Source organism: Saccostrea echinata, unplaced genomic scaffold (assembly GCF_033153115.1).
Source record: "Saccostrea echinata isolate AGI-Se365-2 ecotype Australia unplaced genomic scaffold, CSIRO_AGI_Sech_v1 ptg000002l, whole genome shotgun sequence".
NCBI lineage: Eukaryota > Metazoa > Mollusca > Bivalvia > Ostreida > Ostreidae > Saccostrea > Saccostrea echinata.
In genome coordinates this window covers 1,576,586-1,602,808 of record NW_026889751.1, presented here as the reverse complement: position 1 = coordinate 1,602,808, position 26,223 = coordinate 1,576,586, and the positions used below count along the sequence as shown (strand labels likewise).

At 34.6% G+C, this 26,223-nt stretch overlaps 1 protein-coding gene across 2 annotated transcripts in view; it reads right to left on the bottom strand.

The window, feature by feature from the left end:
• Positions 1–14,734: 14,734 nt before the first annotated feature.
• The window catches only part of LOC133178327 (substance-P receptor-like), a 59,836-nt gene continuing 48,347 nt past the window's right edge, over positions 14,735–26,223 (bottom strand). For both annotated transcript variants that reach the window (XM_061313060.1, XM_061313059.1), the window contains exons 4-6: positions 18,970–19,071; positions 17,448–17,556; positions 14,735–14,971 (exon numbers count right to left, since the gene is read on the bottom strand). In XM_061313060.1, the coding sequence (XP_061169044.1) occupies positions 14,874–14,971; positions 17,448–17,556; positions 18,970–19,071 (309 nt within the window). In that variant the 3' untranslated portion in view covers positions 14,735–14,873. The remainder of the gene's footprint in view (positions 14,972–17,447; positions 17,557–18,969; positions 19,072–26,223) is intronic.

Below are 26,223 nucleotides of genomic sequence, written 5' to 3'. Positions count from 1 at the left end.
TTTTAAGAAAACTCTCCTGCAATTGTTATTTTTCTGACATTGGAATTTTGGTGATGATTTTGTGCCATATTAGAGATGTTTGCACCCTCTATTAATCATTGGTTGATTGTTTTCTGATTTTATTAATGATAATGTTTGATGATGTGTGTGTGCAACATTCTTTAAAGTTTATGAACAATGAAAGCCAGAAGCTTTGGTATTTTGTTGTTATTTGTTTATACCACGCGTTATATCTTAAGCCCAGGTAGTTATTGACTTAATGCGGGACGCATTCCTGGAGGCGTGGGTAATGAAACGAAATTCGGAATCGAAATCAGTAATCCCATTCTGTCCACTGGAAGCTTAGTAATAAGTACTTCCTGTTAATTTCACCCTTTCGATCCTCAGAGATCACGTGATAACTAAAGGGTATATAAGTAGAGACAACAGAGATCTTAGTCAGTTCCAGACTGAAGTCGAGAGAAGTCAGTTGGTTTTTAGCTAAGGTGAGGAACATATGTCTTATGTGCCTGAATAAGGCTTTCGAGACTTCGTTGTGTTTAACTGCAAGTAGATAAATACTATTTTGCTTAGCTAGGAAGCGCACGCGCTCCAGGACAGAATTGAACTTTGTAGATATTGTTAATTAAAATCCTTGATTGAGAACTTTTATAATTATTTGATTTATTCCTTTAATTGCTCAGGCAGAGCAACCGAATCTTCGAACCCAGAAACGTTACAATATGATTAGGCGAAACGACAGAATTGAAATTATTTGAAGGAGCTGATATATTATAGTGCAATCCCTTGCTTATTATTTTATCCTGCACTCTTCTAGTTAATGAGTTTCAATTGCTTTACATTTTCTAGTCTTTTGTAAATGAAAACCATAACTTCAAAATCCGAAGCTATTTTTTAATAGTGCATGGGTAGCATTGAGCTCAGTGTGTTACAAAGGGGTGCGAATTCGAAATAAAACTTCTGGAAGTATTGTTTAAAATAGAAGTATATTTGCTCCGTAGAATTAAATGAATCATGTCAAATATGTAATGTCAATTTCGATTTTTTAAAGGTCACTTGAGTCACTCAGTTGACTTATCAGCTGAATATTTACCCAATTTCAATTTATTCTGGTAATTAACAGTATTTGTAAATGGGAGAAATTGTATCTTCACGCCTTTCTCTCCCTGGGTTGTAAGGGATGGAGCAAAAGACCATCAAAATTAATGCAATCTAAATTTTCGTCTTAACTCATTGACATCATGCAGTTAACTGTTGGCATGATTATAATAAGGAAGCTCTCTACCGAAATGTAAAATTGCCCCTGGTTTTAGACTTCTGAATGGGGCTAAGTTTATCAAATATTAAAAATATATCTTATAAATCTCCTTCAATCGTGGATATCTAGCACCGAAACTGTTTGCATGATTATAATGAACACAACTTTTTTACCAAAATTTTAAAATCATACCCCTGAGTCAATGAATGAGGCCCAAGGGTGTGTTTTAATTGGTTAAATATGGAACATACACAACAGTTTTGAAAATTATGTCAGTCATCTAGAAGATATATTGTTTACATAATTATAATAACACTAAGCCCTCTACCTAAATTAAGAAATTTAAGGACCAATGGGGTTAAGTTGGGTTTTTTATACCTGCACTTTCTTTAACCCACACTTTCTAAAGAAAGTGACCCACACTTTCTAAAGAAACTGCAAGTATATTGTTGTTATCCTGGTCTGTCCGTCCGTCTATTACACTCTCTTCTTCCTCAAACTCCTCTTTTTTCTTAAGCAGTAACCAATTAACCTTTAGGGATATGATAGATGGTGTCCTATAAATGTGCAATAAGGTTTTGAAATTTTCAATTTTACTCTAAGGGGCGAAAGGGGGATCAAAAATTTTATTTTATTTATTTATTTATTTATTTATTTTACAAAAACCTGGTTCTTAGAATTCATCTTACATTTTATGCAGTAGCTTAATCATCTTTCGAAAGATAATTGGTGGTGTTCTGTAGATGTGCAATAAGGTTTCGGAATTTTAATTTTCATCCAGGAGTCAACAAAAGGGTAAAAAATGGTGTTTTTCTACTAAAGCCTGGTTTACAGAACTCCTCGTACATTTCGGAGGCCAACATTACCGCTACATTGCAAATAATTTCGACTCATTACTGCTACATTTCTTCGAAATTTCGGGTGATCATTACCGCTACATTTTATCAATAAGACTATTGCCGATTACAACTCATTACCGCTACATATCAAATCAGCCAGCAATGGCACGGAATACTAGTATGTTCTGTTCAATATAATTCATATAAGAGATTTCAAGACAGCAGTACGTCAAGCAAATGGCCTTCAATGGTCTACCAATTATGTAAAGACTACGTGTTTTGTCCATGAACAATGATCGGTTTTAACACTTTCTAAAATGTTTTATTAAATAAAAAAGATTTTAAATAAAAATTGGAAAAAAAACCAGAAACATTCTGATAAAAGTCTTACTTCCCCTCCCAGTGGTGAGCATAGGGGCTTGTCTTCCGGATTGTTAAATATAAAATAAATTTTTAAAATGTTGAATCTTCTTTAAATACACTTAAAAGTTGATAAAATAGAGATTCTGACACTTTCAGTCAAGAAAAACCACGTTTAAAAAAGACGTACCACACCTATATACATATCTAAAGCTAATAGAAGCTTTTAAGAATATTCAAAATTTATTTTATATTTAACATTCCGGAAGACAAGCCCCTATGGTGGTGAGCAGGGGAAAAAGGTCTTATGCATTTATATCTTGTACTTTAAATCAATCTGTACATGCATAATCCGCTGGGTAACGAAAGAGGCAATGTAGCGGTAATGACAATTTTGAAAATGTAGCGGTAATGATACGCACCTGTACATTTAACGCAGCAGCCTAATCATCTTTTGGAAGATGATTGGTGGTGTCCTGTAGATTGGCAATAAGATTTCGGAATTTTCATTTTCACCCTAGGGGTCAATGGGGGTCGAAAAATGACTTTTCTACATAAAAAAGACTAGTTCCTAGAACTCCTCTTACCTTTAACGCAGTGGCCTAATCTTCTTTTATAAGATGATTGGTGATGTTCTGTAAATGTGCAATAAGGTTTCGGAATTTTCATTTTCACCCCGGGTGTCAAATTGGGGTCGTATATTTTTTAAATACAAAAATCCCTGGTTCCCAGAACTCCTCTTACATTTTAAGCAGTAGCCAAATCAACTTTGGGAAGATGATTTATGGTGTCCTGTAGATGGACAATAAGGTTTCAGAATTTTATTTTCATCCTAGGCGTCAAATGGCGATCGAAAAAGGATGTGTTTTTTAGCTGCTTTTTCAATAAAAATGGAACTCGTAAATTTACTTACCTTGTCATTGGTCATTTGCAACAATCTATTGGAACTCCCATGGGTACCAATTGCGCCCCGTTATTAGCAGACCTTTTTTTGTATTCATATGAAGCAGAATTTGTCCAAAATCTTATACGTGAAAAGGTCCCATGGAGGAGTGAGCATCCCCTGCCGACCGGTCACACCCGCCGTGTGCTCCTTGTCATGATCGGTAAATAACGGAAAAATCTGTCGACAATTCAGTGTGTAAATAATGGCCTAACATTTAGTATGAAAAACGTCAGTCAGTATTTGACTCAATGATAAATTGTATTTGCTGACAAGGTCATTGTATCGACCATAGAACTTACGAAATGATGACTTTAAACGAGATTGGTGATATTCTTGTTTCATCAACTTGTTTGTCAATACCGTACCTCGTTTTAGAAATTGTTTATACGTAGAGCATGCTCTTGCGTATCGAATCAACTGAGAGATATAAACCCCGTATGCAGGTGATTAAGGTATATTGCTGCATAAGTAAGGGAAGCTGACGATTGAAAAGTTAAAGTCATCACGTTTATCATAAAGCTTGGTTGTTAGATTACCACTAACGTCTTTTTCAAGTAAAATATCCAAATATGAAACAGATTTGTCAGACTCTGTAGTATCTTTTATCTCAAGTCACCGGGATATATCGTATCGACATAAGAATGGAAATAACAATTGTTAATTGACAATACGTCGTCGATATACCTAAATGTCGAGTTGAAGGCCACAGCAAGTGCTTTCTTCTTATCACGTATAAGATTTTGGACAAATTCTGTTTCATATGAATACAAAAAAGGTCTGCTAATAACTGGGCGCAATTGGTACCCATGGAAATTCCAATAGATTGTTTGAAGACCTGGTCTCCAAAAACCACATAGATATTGTCAATCAGAAACTCAGGCATCTTTTATAGTAAAAAAAATTTTAATACTACAGTAAACTATAGTTAACTATAGTATTTTTTCGTTAGGGTTTTAACAAGCCATTGTTAAAGCCCTAACGAAAAAATACTATAGTTAACTAAAGTTTACTATAATATCAAAGTTTTCTTTTTACTATAGTAAATCAAAGTATTTTTATCTATGGATATCAGATTATTATATTTTTGGTTCTTCAATTCATACATACACATTTTTATATTAAATAGAACTATTATTTGTATATTCACATATACTGAAACGCAACATCCTATTTTAGGGAGAAATATTACATATTTGAAATAATTTTGTATCTAAAGAGTAAGGACATCTTCAACTTTGTAAATATCGGTAATTTAACGGTTGATTGATTTTCATACCATTACCGGAAGTTAAGTTGGAGTCCGTTTAACAGAAATCAAAAATTGCACGTTTAATAAAACATTGGGCAATAATATGGTGTTTTAAGGAATTGTATCTGTTCATCATAAGTAATGCAGCAATGTTCCAAAAAATAAATTCTCCTTTCTTTTCCGTAAGCGATGCCAAGGCTTCCTGAAAATGACATAAGTACGCATTTCCATTGCTCTAGCAGGAAAATCTCAAAATAAAGGTGATGGAGAGTTGCAGATGCAAATATGCACCACATCACGCCTCAACAGGCTCTTACGTATCATTAGCATGAATGACAGTCCTTGGACCGGAAGTCCAAGGGTTACTATACTCGCTTGGCTAGAGAAAATTCGACCTCATCATCTGAAAAACGGGCATTTAAAAATGGCAAAGAATATTTCTTTCGCCCAGATCTCGAGATCAATGAACCTATTGCATCGTAGAAATCAAGCTGCAACTGTTGTGCATGACAGTCTTGCACGCTGTAATTGAATGGCCGGGGTAGGGGTGTTTTAACAGTCATGTGTTACTTTCTAAAGTTAAAAGAAAATAATTTAACATTTTTATCAAATCTCTGATGTTTTTAAATCGAGTATTACCTTACCGTATTCATTTTTGAAAATCATTAGATAAAAAATTGAAATATTTGTAGATTACTGCTTGTTGCGTTTCAGTATATTTCCAAACTTTATATTGCTGTTACCGAATTTAAGAGGTTTTAAGCTTTGAAATCTCAAAAAAAGTTCCAGGGTAAAGTTTCATAGTAAATCAAAGTAACTGTAGTAGACTATAGTTATCTATAGGGAATTTTTGAAAAGTTAGTAGAACTTCAAGGTTGAAAAATAAAAATTTATATATAATGTCGAAGAAATTTCATCTTCTCTTATTCAAAAGTATCGATGTGAGTGAAAAATTCTCGAAGGGACGTTGAAGAAACAAACAAGCTTATTCAAAAGATATGACCAAGTTTTCGTGACAGCCGGACAGAGAACTTTCTTTAATCATAGTAAACCCGGAAAGGTCTCGTCTCAGGTAATGCACGTGTAAAATATGATAGCCCGACTCCAGGTGCAGAAGGTCAGCCAAGGTTAAAATCCTTGAGAAGAATGTCAAACGCCAAGGTCATGAGCTAAAAAAGTCATTAAATATTCGAATAGGTCATATATCATACTGCTAATAGTGTATCAGCCCTGATATGGATGCTTTTGACTTTCTTATACAGCTGCTTTGAGCATGGGCAGTATCGTCCTCGGAGCGAGATCACTCCGTCTCGCCCCGTTACTAAGGGGGTTTAACGCACTCAAATTTCAAACCATTATGTGTAAGAACTACGCACGCTAACTCTCGATTCCCGCCTACATTTTACACCCATTTAATTCAATACTAATGGCAATTTTGCCGTAAAGTCTTTGTTGATTGCAAAGAACAGTACAATGGTAATTGACTGATAATTTTAATTTCAGTGTTAGATATTTAATTACCCCCTAATTCCAGCTCTTTGAATAAGGGGGTAAACGATATTTTTCATTGAAATCGGGCTTTAACGTATCACCACATTTTAAAATTTTCTTGGATATGAATAAATGTTCCATAAATCTTTTTTTTAATGTTTTATTCATATAAAATTGAACATATATTATTTAAAAAACAAGAGGTCCAAGGGCCTTAACGGTCACCTGAGTATTATACAACAATTTCAAGGATGCATAGAGTATAAAATGAACTGAAAGGTGAAGCTTTGTTGCCCAAAAGCAAGAAAAATAGGTTGATTATGATCAACAAAATAATTGGTCTTAATATTCATTAACAGTTCATAAATTAGGTTCTAATCTGTTCCCCATTTATCACTATCACTATACAGTATATTAACAAATTATCAATGCTTCTGTACTATTTTAATCCTTTGTTGAAATCTCTTACATTGGCATCTCTTGGTCTTTGATGAATATTTAATAAGACAAGTTATTTTTGTCTCATTTTTATTTATCTACTACTTACAAGTCTATCTGATCATTAAAACTATGAAAGTACTTTTTGTATTATACAATAAAAGTTTTTGCATAATTCTCTTATTCTATTTACCTTTCAAGTATATTATTTACAGTGATAAATTATCAAAAGTAAATGGCAAAGGGGAATAACTCCTCTCAGTAGAATACAAACTAATAGAGCCCTGGCCATGACCAGAACACTTGACCAAATGGTCCAGATGTTAAAAAATCTGGTAAAAATTCCCTTCCTTGTAAAAACTTTTACTCTGTTTGCCTCAGATATGCCCAGGTGCGGAGAAGATTTTTAAATAAATAATGCATTTTTACTACAGATTCACTATATTATCAATAGAGCCCCCAACCCCCACCCCCAAAACACCAGAGCTTCTGACCCTGGGACCATATGTTTGCTCATCATCACTTTGTTTATCAGCTTAACACTAAGGAGCAAACAGGATTATTTAATAGAATTAATGCATTTTCACTAAATTATCAAGAGCCCCACCCTCACACCAGCACATCTGACCCAGGGGTCATGAAATTCACTACTCTGGAAGAAGCACACTTGCTCATCATAACTATACACTTAGCTTCTTTGCTTTTTTAACCAGAAGAAGAAAAGAATATTTTCAAAGAAATTTTGCTTTTTCACTTTATAATCAATATAAGCCCCCCCCCCTTTCACCAGAACCCTTAAACCTGGGGTCATAAAATTCACAATTTTGGAAGAGGCATCCTTGTGTATCATAACAATGTACTTTAGTCTGTTTAAGCAATACCCAGGGGCAGAGAAGAAGATTTTCAAAGAAATAATTCACCTTCACTATAGGATCTATATAGCCCCGCCCTAACACCAGAACTCCTGTCCCCAGGGCCATGAATTTCACAATTTTGGAAGAGGCATCCTTGCTTATCATAACAATGTACTTAGTTTGTTTAAATAATACCCAGGTGCTGAGAAAAAGATTTTTAAAGAATTAAAACATTTTCACTTTATAATCAATAGAGCCCCGCCCTAACACCAGAACCCCTGATCCAGGGGCCACGAATTTCACAATTTTGAAAGAGGCATCCTTGATTATCATAACTATGTATTTAATGTGTTTCAATAATACCCAGGAGTAGATAAGAAGATTTTCAAAGAATTAATGCATTTTCACTATATAATCAATATAGCCCCACCCTAACACCAGAACCCCTGACCTTGGGGCCATGAAATTCACAATTTTGAAAGAGGCACTCTTGCTCATCATAAGTATGTACTTAGTTACTAAATTTAATACCCAAGAGCAGAGAAGAAGATTTTCAAAGGATTAATGCATTTTCACTATATAATCAATAGAGTCCCACCCTAACACCAGAACCCCTGACCCTGGGGCCATGAAATTCACAATTTTGGAAGAGGCACTCTTGCTCATCCTAACTATGTACTTAGTTAGTTTATTTAATACCCAGGAGCAGAGAAGAAGATTTTCAATGAATTAATGCATTTTCACTATATAATCAATAGAGCCCCGCCCTAACACCAGAACCCCTGCCCCTGGGGCCATGAATTTCACAATTTTGGAAGAGTCACTCTTACTCATCATAACTATATACTTAGTTAGTTTATTTAATACCCAGGAGCAGAGAAGAAGATTTTCAATGAATTAATGCATTTTCACTATATAATCAATAGAGCCCCGCCCTAACACCAGAACCCCTGCCCCTGGGGCCATGAATTTCACAATTTTGGAAGAGGCACTCTTACTCATCATTCCTATATACTTAGTTAGTTTATTTAATACCCAGGAGCAGAGAAGAAGATTTTCAATGAATTAATGCATTTTCACTATATAATCAATAGAGCCCCGCCCTAACACCAGAACCCCTGCCCCTGGGGCCATGAATTTCACAATTTTGGAAGAGTCACTCTTACTCATTTTAACTATACACTTAGTTAGTTTATTTAATACCCAGGAGCAGAGAAGAAGATTTTCAATGAATTAATGCATTTTCACTATATAATCAATAGAGCCCCGCCCTAACACCAGAACCCCTGCCCCTGGGGCCATGAATTTCACAATTTTGGAAGAGGCACTCTTACTCATCATTACTATATACTTAGTTAGTTTATTTAATACCCAGGAGCAGAGAAGAAGATTTCCAAAAATTAATGCATTTTCACTATATAATCAATAGAGCCCCGCCCTAACACCAGAACCCCTGACCCTGGGGCCATGAATTTCACAATTTTGGAAGAGTCACTCTTACTCATCATAACTATATACTTAGTTAGTTTATTTAATACCCAGGAGCAGAGAAGAAGATTTTCAAAGAAATAATGCACTTTCACTATATGATCTATATAGCCCCGCCCTAGCACCAGAACCCCTGACCCTGGGGCCATGAATTTCACAATTTTGGTAGAGGACTCAATGCTTATTACAATGATGCCAACAGTTTGACTGCTTGATGTCCAGGAGTAAAGAAGAAGATTTTTAAAGATTGCATTAATTTTGGTGGTTTTAGCCCCACCCCTCAGGCCCCAGGGGGGCAGGGACCATGAAATTCACAATTTTTGTTCCCCTTCACCCATAGATGCTATATGCCAAATTTAGTTGAAATTGGTTGAGCGGTTTCAGAGAAGAAGCTAAAAATGTTCAAATGTTAACGCACATCGCACGACGCACGTCGCACGACGCACGCCGACGGACAAAAACGGATAGCAATAGGTCACCTGAGTGACTCAGGTGACCTAAAAATACAATGTTTTACTTGTAATCCCCTTTGAAATTGGTGAAAAAATAAGCATTTTTGTAGTTTTTTGTCTGTAAACATATGTTCCCCCCGTGAAACACAAAAAGCTTTGGTATGAATTTGTGAAATGACAGTCCATATTACCTGTAAAAAGGATTTTTTGTTTCACGGGGGGGGGGGGGGGGGGGGGAGATGTTTTAAAAATATTTTCCGTTTTCCGTTGATTTCTATTTTGAAAAACAAGTTTTACCAAACTTATAGAGTTATTTCTCTTTGTTTTCCCAAAGAAGCAATGTTTTATTAAAATTCATATAAATACAATGTATCTATATAGATATGAAAAATCATTCAAATGTGTTAACTTTTGAAAATTGACTTGGAGGTAGGTGGGAGAACAATACTATCGTTCGCAGTTCTTTAAGAGTAAAATTTGTATTTAAGTGTTAAAGAAATTCATTTTGTATATTTAAATTACATGTGATTTTTAAATTAATGCTAAAGCTGTTTTTTAAAAGTTTGCAAAGTTACGTTGGTTGTGACGTAAGAGAGGTAATTCTTGTTACTTAGAACATCACCAATCAACACATTTTGTTTTGAAAGGCAGTGGGCGTTGGTTTGACTGTAAGAAAACCAAAATTTTCTCCTTATGCCATGTTTAAATATGTATTGTAAGCTTAAATTGAAAATATAAACCTAACAGGTAAAGTACAGGGGCGGATCCAGATTTTTTTCAACTGTAACAAATGTTAGTTTCGTAATTTTTTGACAAAAAAAATATGCCCAGTGCCTTGAAATTCCTTTTTCATGGGGGGAGGGGGAGGGAATGAAGAACCAATTTTTTGTTCTAACTTTCCTTACCGTTTTTTGTGACGTCAATGTTTCTTGGGGGGGGGGGGGTCTCAAAGGTAAGATTTTCATTACTTAAACATAGAAATTTAATAGATCTGAAAATTCCAGGGGTAACGCTTCGTCGCCTCTCTAGATCCGATAATGCAGTAGCAGGTTTGTTTTTCAGTTCGATCCACACTCACTAAAATGGTGTAGAGCTTTTTAAAAGACCTTCAAATATTTATCCTCAAATGTAATGTTTTCAAAAATACTTGTAATACCAGTACTCTGTTTAATGGCAAAATGCTTTATCATCATCACTATTCACCGTTACTGGCATTAGACTTACTATATGAAGTATATTACTTTTGTCATGAAACATCTTTTACCTCCTTTTCGACAATCGGAAACAAAGGTATATTTCTCTAAATTTTAAAAATTGTGACTTCTATTCTTTGCAATAGTAAAAAAAATTAAAAATGATTTGCATTTTTTCATTTTACTAGTATTTCATTAATTTTTTTTTTTTTTTTTTTGGTTTAGATATAATGATGTAATATTTATATTTCCAATTATTCACCCTTAAAATTCTGTAGATTAGAAAACAGTTCATTTTCTTATGAACTACCATGGATATCCCTATTGTTACCGTGCTTGACATAAAAACTATAGTGCAAACTGTTTTGACCGTTGAGTAGCATAATTTTACGGCAACTAATCAGATGAATAATGTAAATATAAGAAAGGAATTTAGCTTTTAAAAATTCTTAAGGTACATGAACTACAATGCTTCACACCAGCATATTTATGTCCTCATCAATTTTCATTAATTAAATTCTTTAAAACATCACACTGCTGTTTGATCTCGTCCTTGGCACCCCTACTAATGTGTTCGGAACATTTTATTTTTCGGTGTTCTGCAAATTTTAAAATCTGAGGAGTTCCCAGTAGCTCTCACAGTAGCTCTGGCGAGATCTAGCGAGACTACAACGAGATAAGGTAAATTATTCACGGAAATGTGTGTAGGAAGTGACTAGCACGTGGAGACATGGTAAACAGAAAAGTTATCTTGCGTTTCATTTTTCACCACTGAATAATATCTGTAGAAATGTACTTCAATCTCTCTTGAATTCATTCAAACGTCAAGTATTCTCCATGACATTGTTTTCTCCATATATGTATCTTAAATTTTCTTTTTGGACAAACATGCTTGCATGGGAACTTGGGCTATATTTTTTGGCGTTAGATTAGCAAATGGGTCCCCGGCTTAATCTGAGTGAGTTGAATTGCTACAGGAATTTTACGCTTGAAAAAAAAATAAGGCGATTGGAAAAGCACATAGAACATTTTTTCCCATGCATTTCCATGCTGTCCATTATTATTCTATAATTTCCATGCTCATAATTACAAACATTTCATTTGTAACATGTTAAATAAACGTGGAATTCTAGGTTTCTCAAAGTCATACTGTAGGCGATTTTTGTCTGTATTCCTTTGTTGTACTATCGGTGAATACAATTGTCAGGTGGGTTCCCTGACCAAAAAACACAGATGATCACGGGTATTGAAATATGAAGAAAAAAACTTTGTTGTCCATTTAACTGTTTAAGTGCCTAAGGGATGCTGCTCGTGTTCCTTAACCTTGAAGCGCTAGTGTTCTGAACGTGGCACAGACTACATTTTTTTTAATATGCATTTCCTAGTAAACTACGTAACAATTTACAAACGCCTGTGGCATCTTTCATAGTTTCTACTCTTTGTATTTTTTCATATAAACAGTTTCTTTTTATTTGTTTTTGTTTGTTTTGTTCTTTTTTTTTTTTGTTTTTTGTTTTTTTGTTTTTTGTTTTGTTTGTTTGTTGTTGTTTTTTTTTTGTCTTTTGTTTCTTTTTTTGTTTTGTTTTGTTTTTGTTTTTTGCAATCCATGTAATTTCGATCGTAGATTGACCCACGTATTCGAAGTAAAATGTAAACACATAGGTGTCAAGTTAACGTTGCTATTCACTCAGTGATTGGTCCATTGTCGGTGGTAAGATATCCTCTGTGCGCATTAATAACAAAAGCCATGTAAGGTAAACAAAGGTTTGTCATATACATTTTTCTACCAGCGTATCGGGCGATTTTGGAAAAGTTAACTCTACTAAGCTCCAATTTTCGCCGTAAATTATCACAAAAGCGAAGATTAATTAAGTAGATTGTGATTTTTTTTAATATCCCACCCATTTCTGTTTAAAATCTTGAAAATATATCAGAAAGTTTTTAAAAGAAACAGATTATAGCAATTTCCTGTTTACTGCCAATTTTATTTATAAAACAGGTTCTACCCTATAACCTTTGAGTGGGTTAACCTACATCACGTGCCTTGAATTTAAATCACAATAACATTAGTAGGGGTGTTTGGTATCATTCTCGGTCCTTGGCCGAAATCAAAACATCATGGTCACAGGCAGTGTATATTCAAATACGAAAGTCCTATCTTCGCTCATTCAAAAGTTATGACCATTGTTAAAGTTTCTGTGACAGACAGACGAATGAGACTTAATGTCAACGCACTTTCTCGAACGCTGGGAACAATGATATCAAAATTCCGACGGAAAAAATATTGGAAAAAAAAACTGAAAAACGACCTTGCATTTGTTGGTTTAACAGAAAACAACGCTTAACGTAACGTCCATTTCAGATAATATTACGAAATCAAGATATTAATATTAATCAGCAAATGAGGAATTGTTTTCTTAATATGGAGGATCTTTTGGTGAGAAAAATATGGCATACATTAAAAATACTTCTTCAGTAATTTTCATTATCAAAAATTGACTGCTGGTGATACAAAGTGTAAATGTAATGGGCCTTTACCCAAAATCCCACTGATCTTTTTATCAACTTACAATTAAGTGTGTATATACAATTATATATATATATATATATATATATATATATATATATATATATATATATATATATATATATATATATAATGTTATATGTATGGTTATGCAGTATATCTTAATAACGGTTTTCTGAGAATGAATGTAAGCATAAGATATGAACTTTCAAAACGTTTAATTGATCATGACTCGCATTAATGTCTGTTATCGACATCTAAATGTTTGTTTCTCATATTAAATGCATAGGTTCGGAATTATTATTTTCATGCTTTTAAATGAAAATAGCCAAGACATGGTACATGATTTTGTTGAATATATATTATCTGTGAAAATCGATGATTCATCGCAAACAACCGTTATTGAGAAATTTCTATTACATTTCAGCAATTTCGTAAAAACTTTGCTCAGTCATTATTTTAAGCTTGAAAACCCTTCTTGATTTTCCAGATGGAATAGATAATTGCATTTTAAACGCAATATCAGTCTTCTTACACCACAATCAAGATATCATTGTCCCTTTGCCATCGAAACATGGTTTTGTGTTTTTCCATGAGAGACTCGGTAACCATTTTCGTCGTCAGGGCCATCATCTTTAATCTCCTCTCTCTTTCCAATTTAATCTCGTATACTAAACGAATAAAAGTCTTCACTGTTGTAAGACCTTTCAACCACATTGCAGGTCTCGCACTGTGTCGTATAGTGTGTATCGAAAGCTGAGATTTCCCCGCCTACACATGTAAAGTTTTTTTTTTCAGAAATACATTTTTTCTCAATACAGATGAATGCAACCCATCATAACTCAGAGGTGTTTTTCAAAAAGACGTTATATAGCCTTTCAAAAAACGCGTCACTACATCTATCAAAAAAGCATTATTACGCCTTTGAAAAAAGGTGCTTTTTGAAAAACTGTTGAACTTGGTCATTCTTTGCAAAATATTTCAATTAGGGTACATCATTTTTCCAGATAACTTCTCCTACAGATTTCAAGATAGGAACTCGGGTGACCTATTGCTATTTTCATGTGTCGTCCTGTTAATATTTGAACATCTTGAACTGCTGAACAAATTTCATCCAATTTTGGCGTAAAGCATCTAAGGGTAAAGGGAAACAAAATTTTACCTACCTCTTGCAATTAGTCATTTCTTTGCAAAATATTGCATATATTTACATTTGTCCGGAAAACTCCACCCTCAGTTTTCAAGTTAAGAAGTTTTTAATTTTGCACATTAATTGTACATATATCAGAGATGTGCATGGTACTTGGGTTTTGATTTTTGGTCATTTTTTGCCATTTGTTGAACTTGGTCATTTCTGTGCAAAATATCCTAATAGGGTACATTGATATTGATTTTGTTGAGATGTCGCCTCCTAATATAGCAGAATAGAAAGTTTTTATAATCGAAGAATGTTCACATTTACAAGAGTTATTTCCCTTCCGGGGTCAATCTAGGGTCAACCGACATAAGATGCTGTTTTCCCTCATAACATTGCCAATTTTATGGGTCAGTATCTGATAAATAAAACCCAGTTTGCTGTCACACTGACAGCCTTCCACTTGTTAATTTTTATACATATATAATGTATATAAATACAGTGTTGAAGATAAATACATGATTCATTGAAAAAAAAAACATATACATATACACTGTACATGAATAAAAATATGCACATAGACCTTAAAAGTGTGCGATAGTCTATAATCAACTCTTTGCTCCGTAAGTCAGTGGTCCTCAGTTTAAACGGCAGTGTACATTGTTTCCGTATAGGTACCGTACACATGCGTAAGACGTCTTCCAGGGTCACCGGATATGCGTCGCCAAATGTTCAGTAGACCTGTATCATCAAAAGAAAAAAAAATCAACAACTCCTTTCTGAGATGGTTCTTGCTCAATTACATTTTCAAGATTGAAAGGAGGATATGGAGAGTAGGAGATTTTTAGTCACATGCATGATATATATTAGGTTTGTATGCGCTGATGTCCTATAAAGCTATAGTCACACATACAATGTAACTGTGGTGCAACCTAAATCTCGTTTTATTTATATATTTATTTTTTTTTTTTAACTTTTTTTGAGGATTGACCGGTGGCTATTAAGCGAATCCTCGGTGAAAAAAATAAGACCTTGCTGGTAACTGATACAAATTTTTCGCTGACCAAAACCAGATACATCTGACGTATGGATCTCCCTTCCCTGCTTTATTGTTGTGGTGTTTGTGGGAATAGGGTGAAAAAAATTTTTATTACTTTTTGTTTGTTGTTGGATTTTTTTTTTTTTTGTTTTGTTTTAACTTTTTAAAAAATATTTTTTCAAAGATCTCGTCTGTTATCTTGTACAACCGAATATTTCAACATATTTGTAGTTTATTCTATTCCTTGTAACAAATTCACTGTAATGTTTCGAGATCTTGCTATGTTTTTTTAAATTAAAAAAAAAATCACATTTATTGGCGTTATGAAAAATAAAAAGAGAAATAACGAATTTATAGTGTTTGTCCCATTTTTTTTCTCACAAAAATGCAAAGAAGGATCTGGTACCTGTATTCAAAAAGTAATGACCGTCACTGACCTACATGTCAATCGATATAACGCAAGTAAGGAATGTTCCTTCCCCAAGCGCTCTGCACTTTGGAGTGGGTCTTTCGGATAAGATCTTAAAAATAACCGAGGCTCCGTATCATGGCAGGCGTTGGCACGTTAAAGAGTGGCCCTGAGTACCAAGTACTGGTCTAAATTAAAGCCCATCACCGGCATATAGTGACGTATCAATATGTGTGAAAAATTCACGAATGGGACGGAAAACAACATACAGTCAGTCAATCCATAAATCAATCGAAAAGTAATGTTGATACACATGCTTGTCGGAATCAGATGCAGTCAATGACGTTGAAAGTGCTTTATTTGCAATACAATGACTTGAGTGTAAATACATGTACATGAAACAAATATTGTATCTTTCATTTATACTTTTTGCAACCTCTAGATTTTGACAACCAATCAACATCAAACCATATACCAGTGGCTATTGATCATCGCCTAGTCAACAATCTATCAGAAATAAGTCACTACTAGATGCAAAATTTTAAAACGTCCGATATCACGTCTTTCATAGCCGCAATTCATGTTAAACCGATTATTAGCAATATAATTTGTTCCTATTCCTAGCGCACTAAAAACCTTGTAATAAATTCACTGTACATAATGTTTTGAGATCTTGCTATCCTCTTTGCAATACGGAGTTAGATTATTACGAAATGCATCATGGTCATATTGTGTGTGTGACAGGCAAGGGCACTCTCGTGCAACAGTAATATATACCTTACTACTGTAGCTATATCCCTGCAGAAAAATTTCTGGCAATGGAAATTTTAGCGGATTGACAGGACTTTTTAGCGGAAAAAATGGACGTTTTAGAGGAAAATTTGGGAACATTTTAGCGGACACTTTATAGGACAATTTATGGGAATTTAAAATAAGATGTGGACATTTTAGCGGGAGGGTTAAGTAATATAACATATATACCTCTTCCATTAGTTAGACTGTGCTGTCCCCTGTTCACAAACGGGGGGGGGGGGGGGGATAAAAGCTACATGTATCAGTTTGAATACGAGCCCGGTAGTTTTTTTTCAAAGAGCAACTCGGACGGAGAAACAGCATCAGATTCACGTATTCTATCAATATTATTAATTCTTTATTGAGACTCATCACAATTAATTTTTTTTCTTTAAAATTTTATTACATGTATGAATATTAGCTGTTAGTTTTATTCAGTTGAAAAGATATACCTTTAACATTGGGAAGTTAAATCCAGAAACTTAGCAATGAACTGGTCAATTTTTGCTGACTTCATATTAATTGTTTAAAAGAGTAGAATTTATCTCTGAAAAAAAATCCGCTAAAATGTCCATTGAATTTTTACAGGTAATTGATTTTTCTTGCGCTATAAAATGTGCTTTAAATTCACTAAAATGACGATTCACACCTTTGGCAACTCCGCTAAAATGTTCTTCGCCGAAAAATTTTACTATGAGTATGACGATGGTCCAAGTCAAAACAGAGGACAGGAGAACTAATACGATATACTAACACCTTACTGCGCATGCTTCATCACATACCGTGTGGTTTTGCTACGCTGCGTATCACGATGTTCTATTCTATAATGTTCAAACCCTACATAGAGAAATGTACCAAATGTCACCGACTACACATACCTCATTAATAATCATAGTTTGTCATAATTGGGTAGAAACCATAGATTTCTCTATTCTAAATGCTAGGGTATGGAATACTATAAGTGTACATGTATCTACCTTGTTTGAAATTTTCATTGAATCCGGCATAAATCAATGGATTCAGGGCACTGTTGGAGTAGGCCATTGTGTATGCAGCAAATTCAAACTTGTAATACCAGTCTCCCAGCTGTTAATGAAAAAGGATAAAATGCTTTCCAAAGTTATTGTAGAAATATTAAATATCATTTCAAAGTATTCCTTTCAAAAAAGGAGGGTCTCACGTAATAAGTTAAATAAATATAAAAATTCTGCATTTTTATAGATAATTAAATATTTGAATATATATTTCAATATTTAAAAATCTAAGAGGGTGTAATTCCGTTCAAAATCATTGAAATGAAGCGATATGCAAACTTGATTAAGGTATCCTCGCATACCAAAAAAAATCGGCTCAATATCTGCAAGCGTTTGAAAACCAAGTGGGACAGACTTATAAACGGAGATGAGGAGAAAACATATAGTCCCCTGCGGTCAAGGTCAAGAATACCTTCGCTTAGCCACTGGTTCTAGTGGTAGCAAATTCTCTACAAATTCTTCACAGACGTATGTCAAACAGAAAAAAACATAGTCAATGCACGTGTTGGAAACCATAAAGCATTGAGACATCTTCACTTATTAGATGCATGGACGATTTTTGTTTGCATCATTTTTCTCGTATGGAAAAAATGAGTTTATTTTGCTCAAATGCACAAAGGCCTCGGTGATTCTGAGAAGTAATGCTTTACAATAATACTTAGTGTGCGTATTTTTTTTTTTATACAGAGGACACACATTTTGCAAAGTATTCTTACTATTTTGTTTCCCGGTTATCCTAGTGGACTAGTCCGAGTTTGATATGTTTGGGAGTTAAAAATTCCTTGACAAGCAAAAAAAGAAAAAAAGGGGGGAATCCATTTCCCAAACGTTTTCAAAGGGGGGAAGGGGGTTCCAAAGTCATTTTTTATTTGCTTCAGTATATTCTTTTAATAACTCTGCGAATTCCAGGGGGAGGGGAGCCCCCTTATAGATCCGCGCATTTTATATTTTCCATAGATATTGTTTGCTTAAGTCAGGCAGGTTTCTGAAAAGCTATTACTTGTAGTGACTTAACTTGCACGGATATTGCATGTAGAGATGTACATTACACGACATGCTTAGAATCTGGATCTGACCTAAATTTTCTGGATGATTGGCCATTTTAAAGTTTTTGGAACAGCTCCATTCTCAAGTAACGATAAGTTCCGTTGTGACCAAACTTGCACGGATATTGCATGGAGGGTGAACACATCAAGAAATGCCTAGAATGCTGTTATGACCTACATTTTCCAGATGAGTGACCAGAAGAAAGATTTTAGAGCAGGTGGAGATTTTTAAGCAGGTCCATTTAACTGTCAACCCTATGTTGTCCAAACATGCATGAATGAATCATCTACCAGACTTGCTTTTATTTTAAATTTAAGTTTTTGTCGATCGGAGTAGGGGCTGGGGATATAAATCATATTCAAGGAGGTTAGATACATCTGGCTGGAAGTGAAAAATATTTACATCATTTCTGTCTAACCTTGCTTCTGTTGCCCCTGAGTTCTGTATAGAGTAACATAACCTGACACGGTAGCCAGCATATGCAGAACACAGCTAGGATGGTAATCAACATAATAATTATCTGGAAAAAAAAACAAAAAATATATACTTGTACTTGTTGGCAAGTAAATAATGCTAAAATGTTATTGATGGTCACGTTTTTATCTGAACAATAGGCCCAGGGGCCACATCGCTCACCTGAGCACTATGGCTAGGGAAAAGCAGAAAATTAATCAGTGCAGAACTGAAAAGTATACTGAAACGCAAAAGAAACGTAACATCCTATTTTAGGGGGAAATATTATATATAGAATATAATTTTGTATCTAAAAAGTTAGGACATCTTTGTAAATGTCGGTAATTTAACGGTTGAATGAATGACCATTATCGGAAGTTAACTTTGAGTCCGCTTAACAGAAATCAAAAATTGCATGTTTAACAAAATATTTGGCAATAATATGGGATTTTAAGGGTTGGTATCTTTTTATCACAAGTAATGAAGCAATATTCCGAAAAATAAATTTTTCTTTCTTTTCCGTAAGTGATGCCAAGGCTTCCTGAAAATGACGTCAGTACGCATTTCCATTGCTCTAGCTGGAAAATCTCAAAATAAAGGTGATGGAGAGTTGCAGATGCAAAGATGCACTACATCACGCCTCAAGAGGCTCTTACCTATCATTAGCATGAATGATTAGTCCTGAACCGAAAGTCCAAGGGTTACTACACTGCGCTAGGCTAGAGAAAATTCGACCTTGACATCTGAAAAACGGGCATTTGAAAATGGCAAAGAATATTTCTTTCGCCCAGATCTCTAGAAAGATAAACCTATTGCATCGTAGAAATCAAGCTGCAATTGTTGTGCATGGCAGTCTCTCACGCTGTAATTGAATGGCCGAGGTGGGGGATGTTTAAACAGTCATGTGTTACTTTCTAAGGTTAAAAGATAATCATTTAACATTTTTATCAAATCTCTGATGTTTTTAAATCGTGTTTTACCTCACAGTATTCATTTTTGAAAATCACTGGATAAAGAATTCAAGAATTTGTAGATTACTGCTTGTTGTGTTTCTTTTGCGTTTCAGTATATAAATATGACCAATCACAGCTTTGCTGTTCTCGAGAAGATTTTTAAAGATTTTTCCTAGGTATTCCTTTGTAAAACTTTGATCGCCCATTGTGGCCCCACCCTACCCCCGGGGTCATGATTTGAACAAACTTGAATCTACCCTACCTGAGGATGCTTCCATATAAATATGACCAATCATGGCTTTTATGTTCTTGAGAAAGAATTTTTTAAAGATTTTTCCTATGTATTCCTATGTAAAACTTTGATAATCCATTATGGCCCCACCCTACCCCCGGGGGTCATGATATGAAAAAAAAATTTGAATCTACACTACCTGATGATGCTTCGATATAAATCATGGCTTTGCTGTTCTTGAGAAGAAGATTTTTAAAGGTTCTCCCTATATATTCATAAGTAAAACTTTGACTGCCCTTTGTGGCCCACCCTACCCCCGGGGGTCATGATTTGAACAAACTTAAATCTACACTACCTAAGGATGCTTCCATATAAATATGACCAATCACAGCTTTGCTGTTCTCAAGAAGATTTCTAAAGATATTTCCTATTTATTCCTATGTAAAACTTTGATCAACCATTGTGGCCCCACCGTGCCCCCGGGGGTTGTGATTTGAACAAAGAGGGTGTTGCAGTTCTTTTGTTATTTTCCCTAAAGTTGTTTAAAAGAAAAATTTTGAGTAACAGAAAACGGTCTTAAATTTTTTTCCAGATACAACGGTACATACAGCACAATGTAGAACAATATTTCGAAACTGCATATCGACTTCCAATTTGCCATTAAATGAAATGTAAATTAGTCACATAATAAAATAAGTCAAGTTTTCTGTTTTTCCAATAGGGAATCCCCATTGTTCTGAAAAATTGCCTCCTTGAAACAGGATGAATTTTTAAATAAACATAAAGAGACAGGATTTTTCTGCAAAACTGCCATTTCCGATTTTTGTTTCAAAGAGGCATATTTTTGAAAATCACAAAAATCGAATAAAAATTATTATCCATCCGAAATGCAAAATGTGCACATAAAATAGCAGATAATACATCATTGTCGGAGCTGGTCTAGTGGTAAAGCGTATGGACTCTATGCAAATATCCTTTTACCTGAGAATGGGTTCGAATCCTGGAATGGCTGGTATATACATTTTTTTCTTATAGAATGGAAGTACAATGTAACATCTCTCTTGAGAGAGAAAGAGAGAGGGAGGGTATGTTAGAAAGTTAATTGGTGTTTTAAATGCATGCAGAATTCAATTGTTTGCCTTGATATTGTGATCTAAAGCTAAAAAAACCCACATATTTAATGTTATTATTAGTGGCGATGTCTTAAAAAAATAAAGTACTATCATTTTAAATAATTTAATTTTTTCATACACATTTTTATATATTTTAAAATATTAACGCACGCTGTCTACAGTACATCTTTCAAAATGATGTGTGAGGTGCACTTGCCATTAATTGTGCTTTGTATCGTTCTAACTTTTCTAGTGCAATATGGCGACAGTGACCATAGATGTGAAAAAAGTTTACTTACAGGTCGCCAGTCTATGCTAGAAAAAAACTATGCATGAAATAAACGTAAATGCGAAATGTTTTGTTATAACAAGCTGGACATACCCGTCGTATAAATAAAGTCATCTACGTAGCATTATCTATATTTAGAGATAACTCTTCATGCGTCGTGGGTATTTAAATGTCCTTCTCGATTTAGGGAATAATCTCGAGTTTCTGCAACACCCTCTTTGAATCTGCACTACCTGAGGATGCTTCCGTATAAATATGACCAATCACAGCTTTTGCTGTTCTTGAGAAGATTTTAAAGATTTTTTCCTATGTAAAACTTTGATCCCCCATTGTGGCCCCACCCTACCCCAGGGGTCTTGATTTGAACAAATTTGAATCTACACTATGTGAAGGTTTCACATAAGTTTCAACTTTTTCAGCCCAGTGGTTCTTTAGCAGAAGATTTTTAAATGATACCACCAAACTTTCACTAATTCTAAATTATCTCCCCTTGAAATTTGCCTTTCATTTGAACAAACTTGAATCCCCTTTACCCAAGGGTTTGGTTGTAATTGGCCCAGTGGTTCTGGAGAAGAAGTCGAAAATGTTAAAAGTTTACAGACGGGCGGACAAAATGTGATCAGAAAAGCTCACTTGAGCTTTCAGCTCAGATGAGCTAAAAATGGAGTATGTTCAGCTAGGTTACGGATACATTGGTTATATATTGAAGAATATTTAATGTGTATCTTTCAAAACCACATTTGAAAATTGAATTATAATGCCATAATTCATACGTGCTTTTTTTATATAACACAGATTTGTGGTCCCTCGCTTTCGGGGTCTTGTCAGTAGGGGTGCATTTGATCTATGGAACATTTAATCGGACTTGTCTGCCCTATTTTGCCTGTCCTTCATGCCTTTTGGATTTTGAAATATTTTCTGCCTTTAAGCTACGATCAAGGTTAAAGTCCAAAAATAGCTCTTCGGAGCTAATAAATCTACACTTATAAATTAACAAACTTTGCAAATAAACTCCGAAACGGGTGCTTTAGACTTCTTACTAACTCCTCTAAGAATACACTATATGCAAGATGATGTCCGTAAACTATATTTAGATTTCACTCGCATAGTAAGTATCGTGCATTAAATTAAAAGTCTACTTTCATTTTCTATGAACAGCCATGAAATAGCAGAAACGTGAGTACGGTGGCGTTTCCGGTTGGCGGATCTAAGTTACTGGCAATTTTTAATGAAACTGACAACAAGCGATCGTTTATTTATTTCATAAAACGTCATCACTGAATTATTCAGTCAAAACTTGATTTAACTGATATTAAAGAAATAAGTTGTGATAACCGATTAAAAAGGGGAACGTGCAAGTTGTTTTCGTCATTCACCGATCGTAATATTGACGGAAGCTTCTAGAACATCATATAGCATCGAGCCCGATGTTAAAAAGAAAAACGAGGCGATCAAAAAAAAAGCTTTTGTGTGAATGGTCTTCCAAATAATGGTACATCATTGATAGCACTATAAGATGTGAATATATTTATATATCGAAAGACTATTACATATATGTAGTAGGTTTTACTAATAAATTTATCGGTAAAATTTGTATATATTCCATGGGATTTTTTTTTTTTAAAAGATATGTTAAAAAAAAATAAAGTTCAGTTTTTACATATCAATAAGGTATATACATATTTATAAACCAAGACCCAAGTGTACCTGTGAATTTTTACTATAAAAAAAATCACATTTATCAGTAAAATATGCACATTCGCTGCTTTTATTCTTGACGGAAATGAAATATGAGCATCTGAAGTACAATATCCATAACATAGTATTTATAACAGGTTTCACAATAAACGTCAATTAATGAAATTATTATTTAAGTTCTACAAAAAAGGGGGGTTGGGGGTTGGAGACGTACATTTACATGTACTTCATGCGGGATTTTGAACAAAGTATTTCTTCTGCTACAAGCCTGTATCCTGTCAGTAGAAACTACAATATAGTTATATACTATTGGAATTTTTCTGTCGGTAGTGGTATAAATTTGATTCCCCGCGCTTGCGCGGGATTTCATCTAGTATTATCTTAATTTATAGGTATTTCTTTATGAAAATTAATTAAATTTTGACAATTTTGGCATATAGCATCTATGAGTGAAGGGAAACAAAAATTGTGAATTTCATGGTCCCTGCCCCCCCCCCCCCGCCCTGGGGCCTTAGGGGTGGGGCCAAAACCATCAAAGTGAGTGCAATCTTGAAAAATCTTCTTTACTCGTCGCCCGCGTGGCGCAGTGCTTAGAGCGTCAGCTCTAAAGTCGCGAAGTAAGGAGTTGATCCTTACGTTGCGGGTTCGAATCCCACTGCGAGACGTGGAGACCGGTCTTACGGATGAGACTGTTTAAACCGAGGTCCCGTTTCGCAGTAGGTGCTGGCACGAAAAGGATCCCACACTGCTCAATGGCCCTGAGTGCCGAGTATAGGTCAAAATTTGTAGCCCTCCACTGGCAAGTGGTGGCGTTTCCATATGAGTGATAAATTCTCGAGAGGGACGGTAAACAACAAACAATCAATCTTCTTGACATCAAACAGTCAAACTGTTGGCATGATTGTAATAAGCATTGAGCCCTCTGCAAAAATTGTGAAATTGTGACCACAGGGTCAGGGGTTCTAGAGTAAGGGTGGGGCTCTAATGATCACATAGTGAAATCTTCTCTCCCCCGTCTATAAAGCAGATAAACTAGGTGTGTGGTTATGATGATCAAGAGTGCCTCTTCCAAAATTGTGAAATTTGAGGCCCTAGGGTGAGATGTTCTGCAGGAGGGGGTAGGACTCTACTGATTAAATAGTGAAAGTACATTATTTTAAAATCTTCTGTGCTTCTAGGTATTTAGCAGATTAACCAAGTATATATAGTTATGATGAGCAAGGGCGTCTCTTCCAAAATTCTGAATATCTTGGCCCCTGGGTAAGGGGTTCTATAGGTTATATAGTGATATTGCATTAATTCTGCCGGGTATTTCGAAGATAAAATACGTGCATGGTTATGATGATCAAGGATGCCTCTTCCAAGTTTGTGAAATTTGTGGCCTCATGGTCAGGGGTTCATGTGGGAGGGAGGGGGTCTCTTGAATATATAGTGGTGATGCATTACATATTTTTATTGAAAATCTTCTATGCCCTTGGGTATTTAACAGATAAACTAATTGCATGGTTATGATGAGCAAGGAGTTTTTTTTAAAGTTTGAAATAAATTAATAACCTCAGGGTCAATGGTTTTGTTATTAGGGTGAGGCTCTTTTGAATATATAATAGAAATGTATTTTTTCTTTGAAAATTTCTTCTCTGCCTATTGTTATTAAGGAAACATACTACGTGCATGGTTATGATGAGCAAGAGAGCCTCTTCCAAAATTGTAAATATATCTTGGTCCCTGTAATAGGGTGGGACTATATTGAATCTATAGTGAAAATGGATTTTTTTTTTTTTTGAAAATCTTCTCTGCTCCTGGACATGTAGGAGGGCAAACAGACTATATAAAGTTGTAATAAGCAAGGTGTTTTTACCAGATGTTGAATTTCTGTACCCTTTGGTCAATTTATTAATTTCTACTGAAAGAAGTTATTCCCCTTCGCTATTTACCTATGATAGTTAATAACTGTAAAAAATGTAACTTAAAAGGTCAATTAAATAACAGAATTATGCAAGAATTTTTATAATATTTAATACAAAAAGTACTTTCATATTTTTAATGATCAGGTAAAGTTTTACATAATAGGTAAATGGAAATGGGACAAAATTACCGTATCTTTGTACATTAAATAATCTTCAAAGACTAAGAGAGGCCAATGTGAGGGGGAATGAAATGTGTTCACTAATAGTGCTCTAAAACTACATGTATTGGTTTGTTTAATCCACATGGGGATAGTGACAAATGGGGGAAAGTACAGGCAAATAAATAGATCAACTTCAAAATTTGTTACTGAATACTAATTTTATATTTTGCTGATCCCCGATCATCCTATTTCTCTTCAAAATTTGTTACTGAATACTAAATTAATATTTTGATGATCTCTGATCATCCTATTTCTCTTGCTTTTTGGCAACATAGCTTCATTTATCAGCTTATTTTGTTTTAACCTATGGATCGTTACATTATACTCAGGTGACCGTTAAGGCCCTTGGGCCTCTTGATTTATTCTTGAGAACTGTAATTGAATTGAAATATTTACAGTGTATATATAGTGTTCTGATCAACCATAACCTAATAACGTGTATGTGAAAAGAACTGACTTTAAAAAATGTAAGGAAATTGTGTTTTTCATACGATTAGCCAGTTAACCGGTCGGAACGTCATGCGGTTAATCGAATGGCATATTCGATTGCCATACCTAGAAAGAATATTAAAGCCCTGGCTCTTTTAGTGCAAATGTTAAGGAAGCTCTATACGCTTTTGTAGGATTTTGAGAAAATTGTATCATATAAAGGTATATTTACTGAGCTTATCTAGTTCATTTTCTACATGTGTACCTACCATATTTCACCAGGAAAAATGTTCAAAGACAATGAAGTATTAGTGAACAGAAATCACTGTTGTTAACATACATTTGGAAAATACATGCAAAAAATGTATTCATTTACTT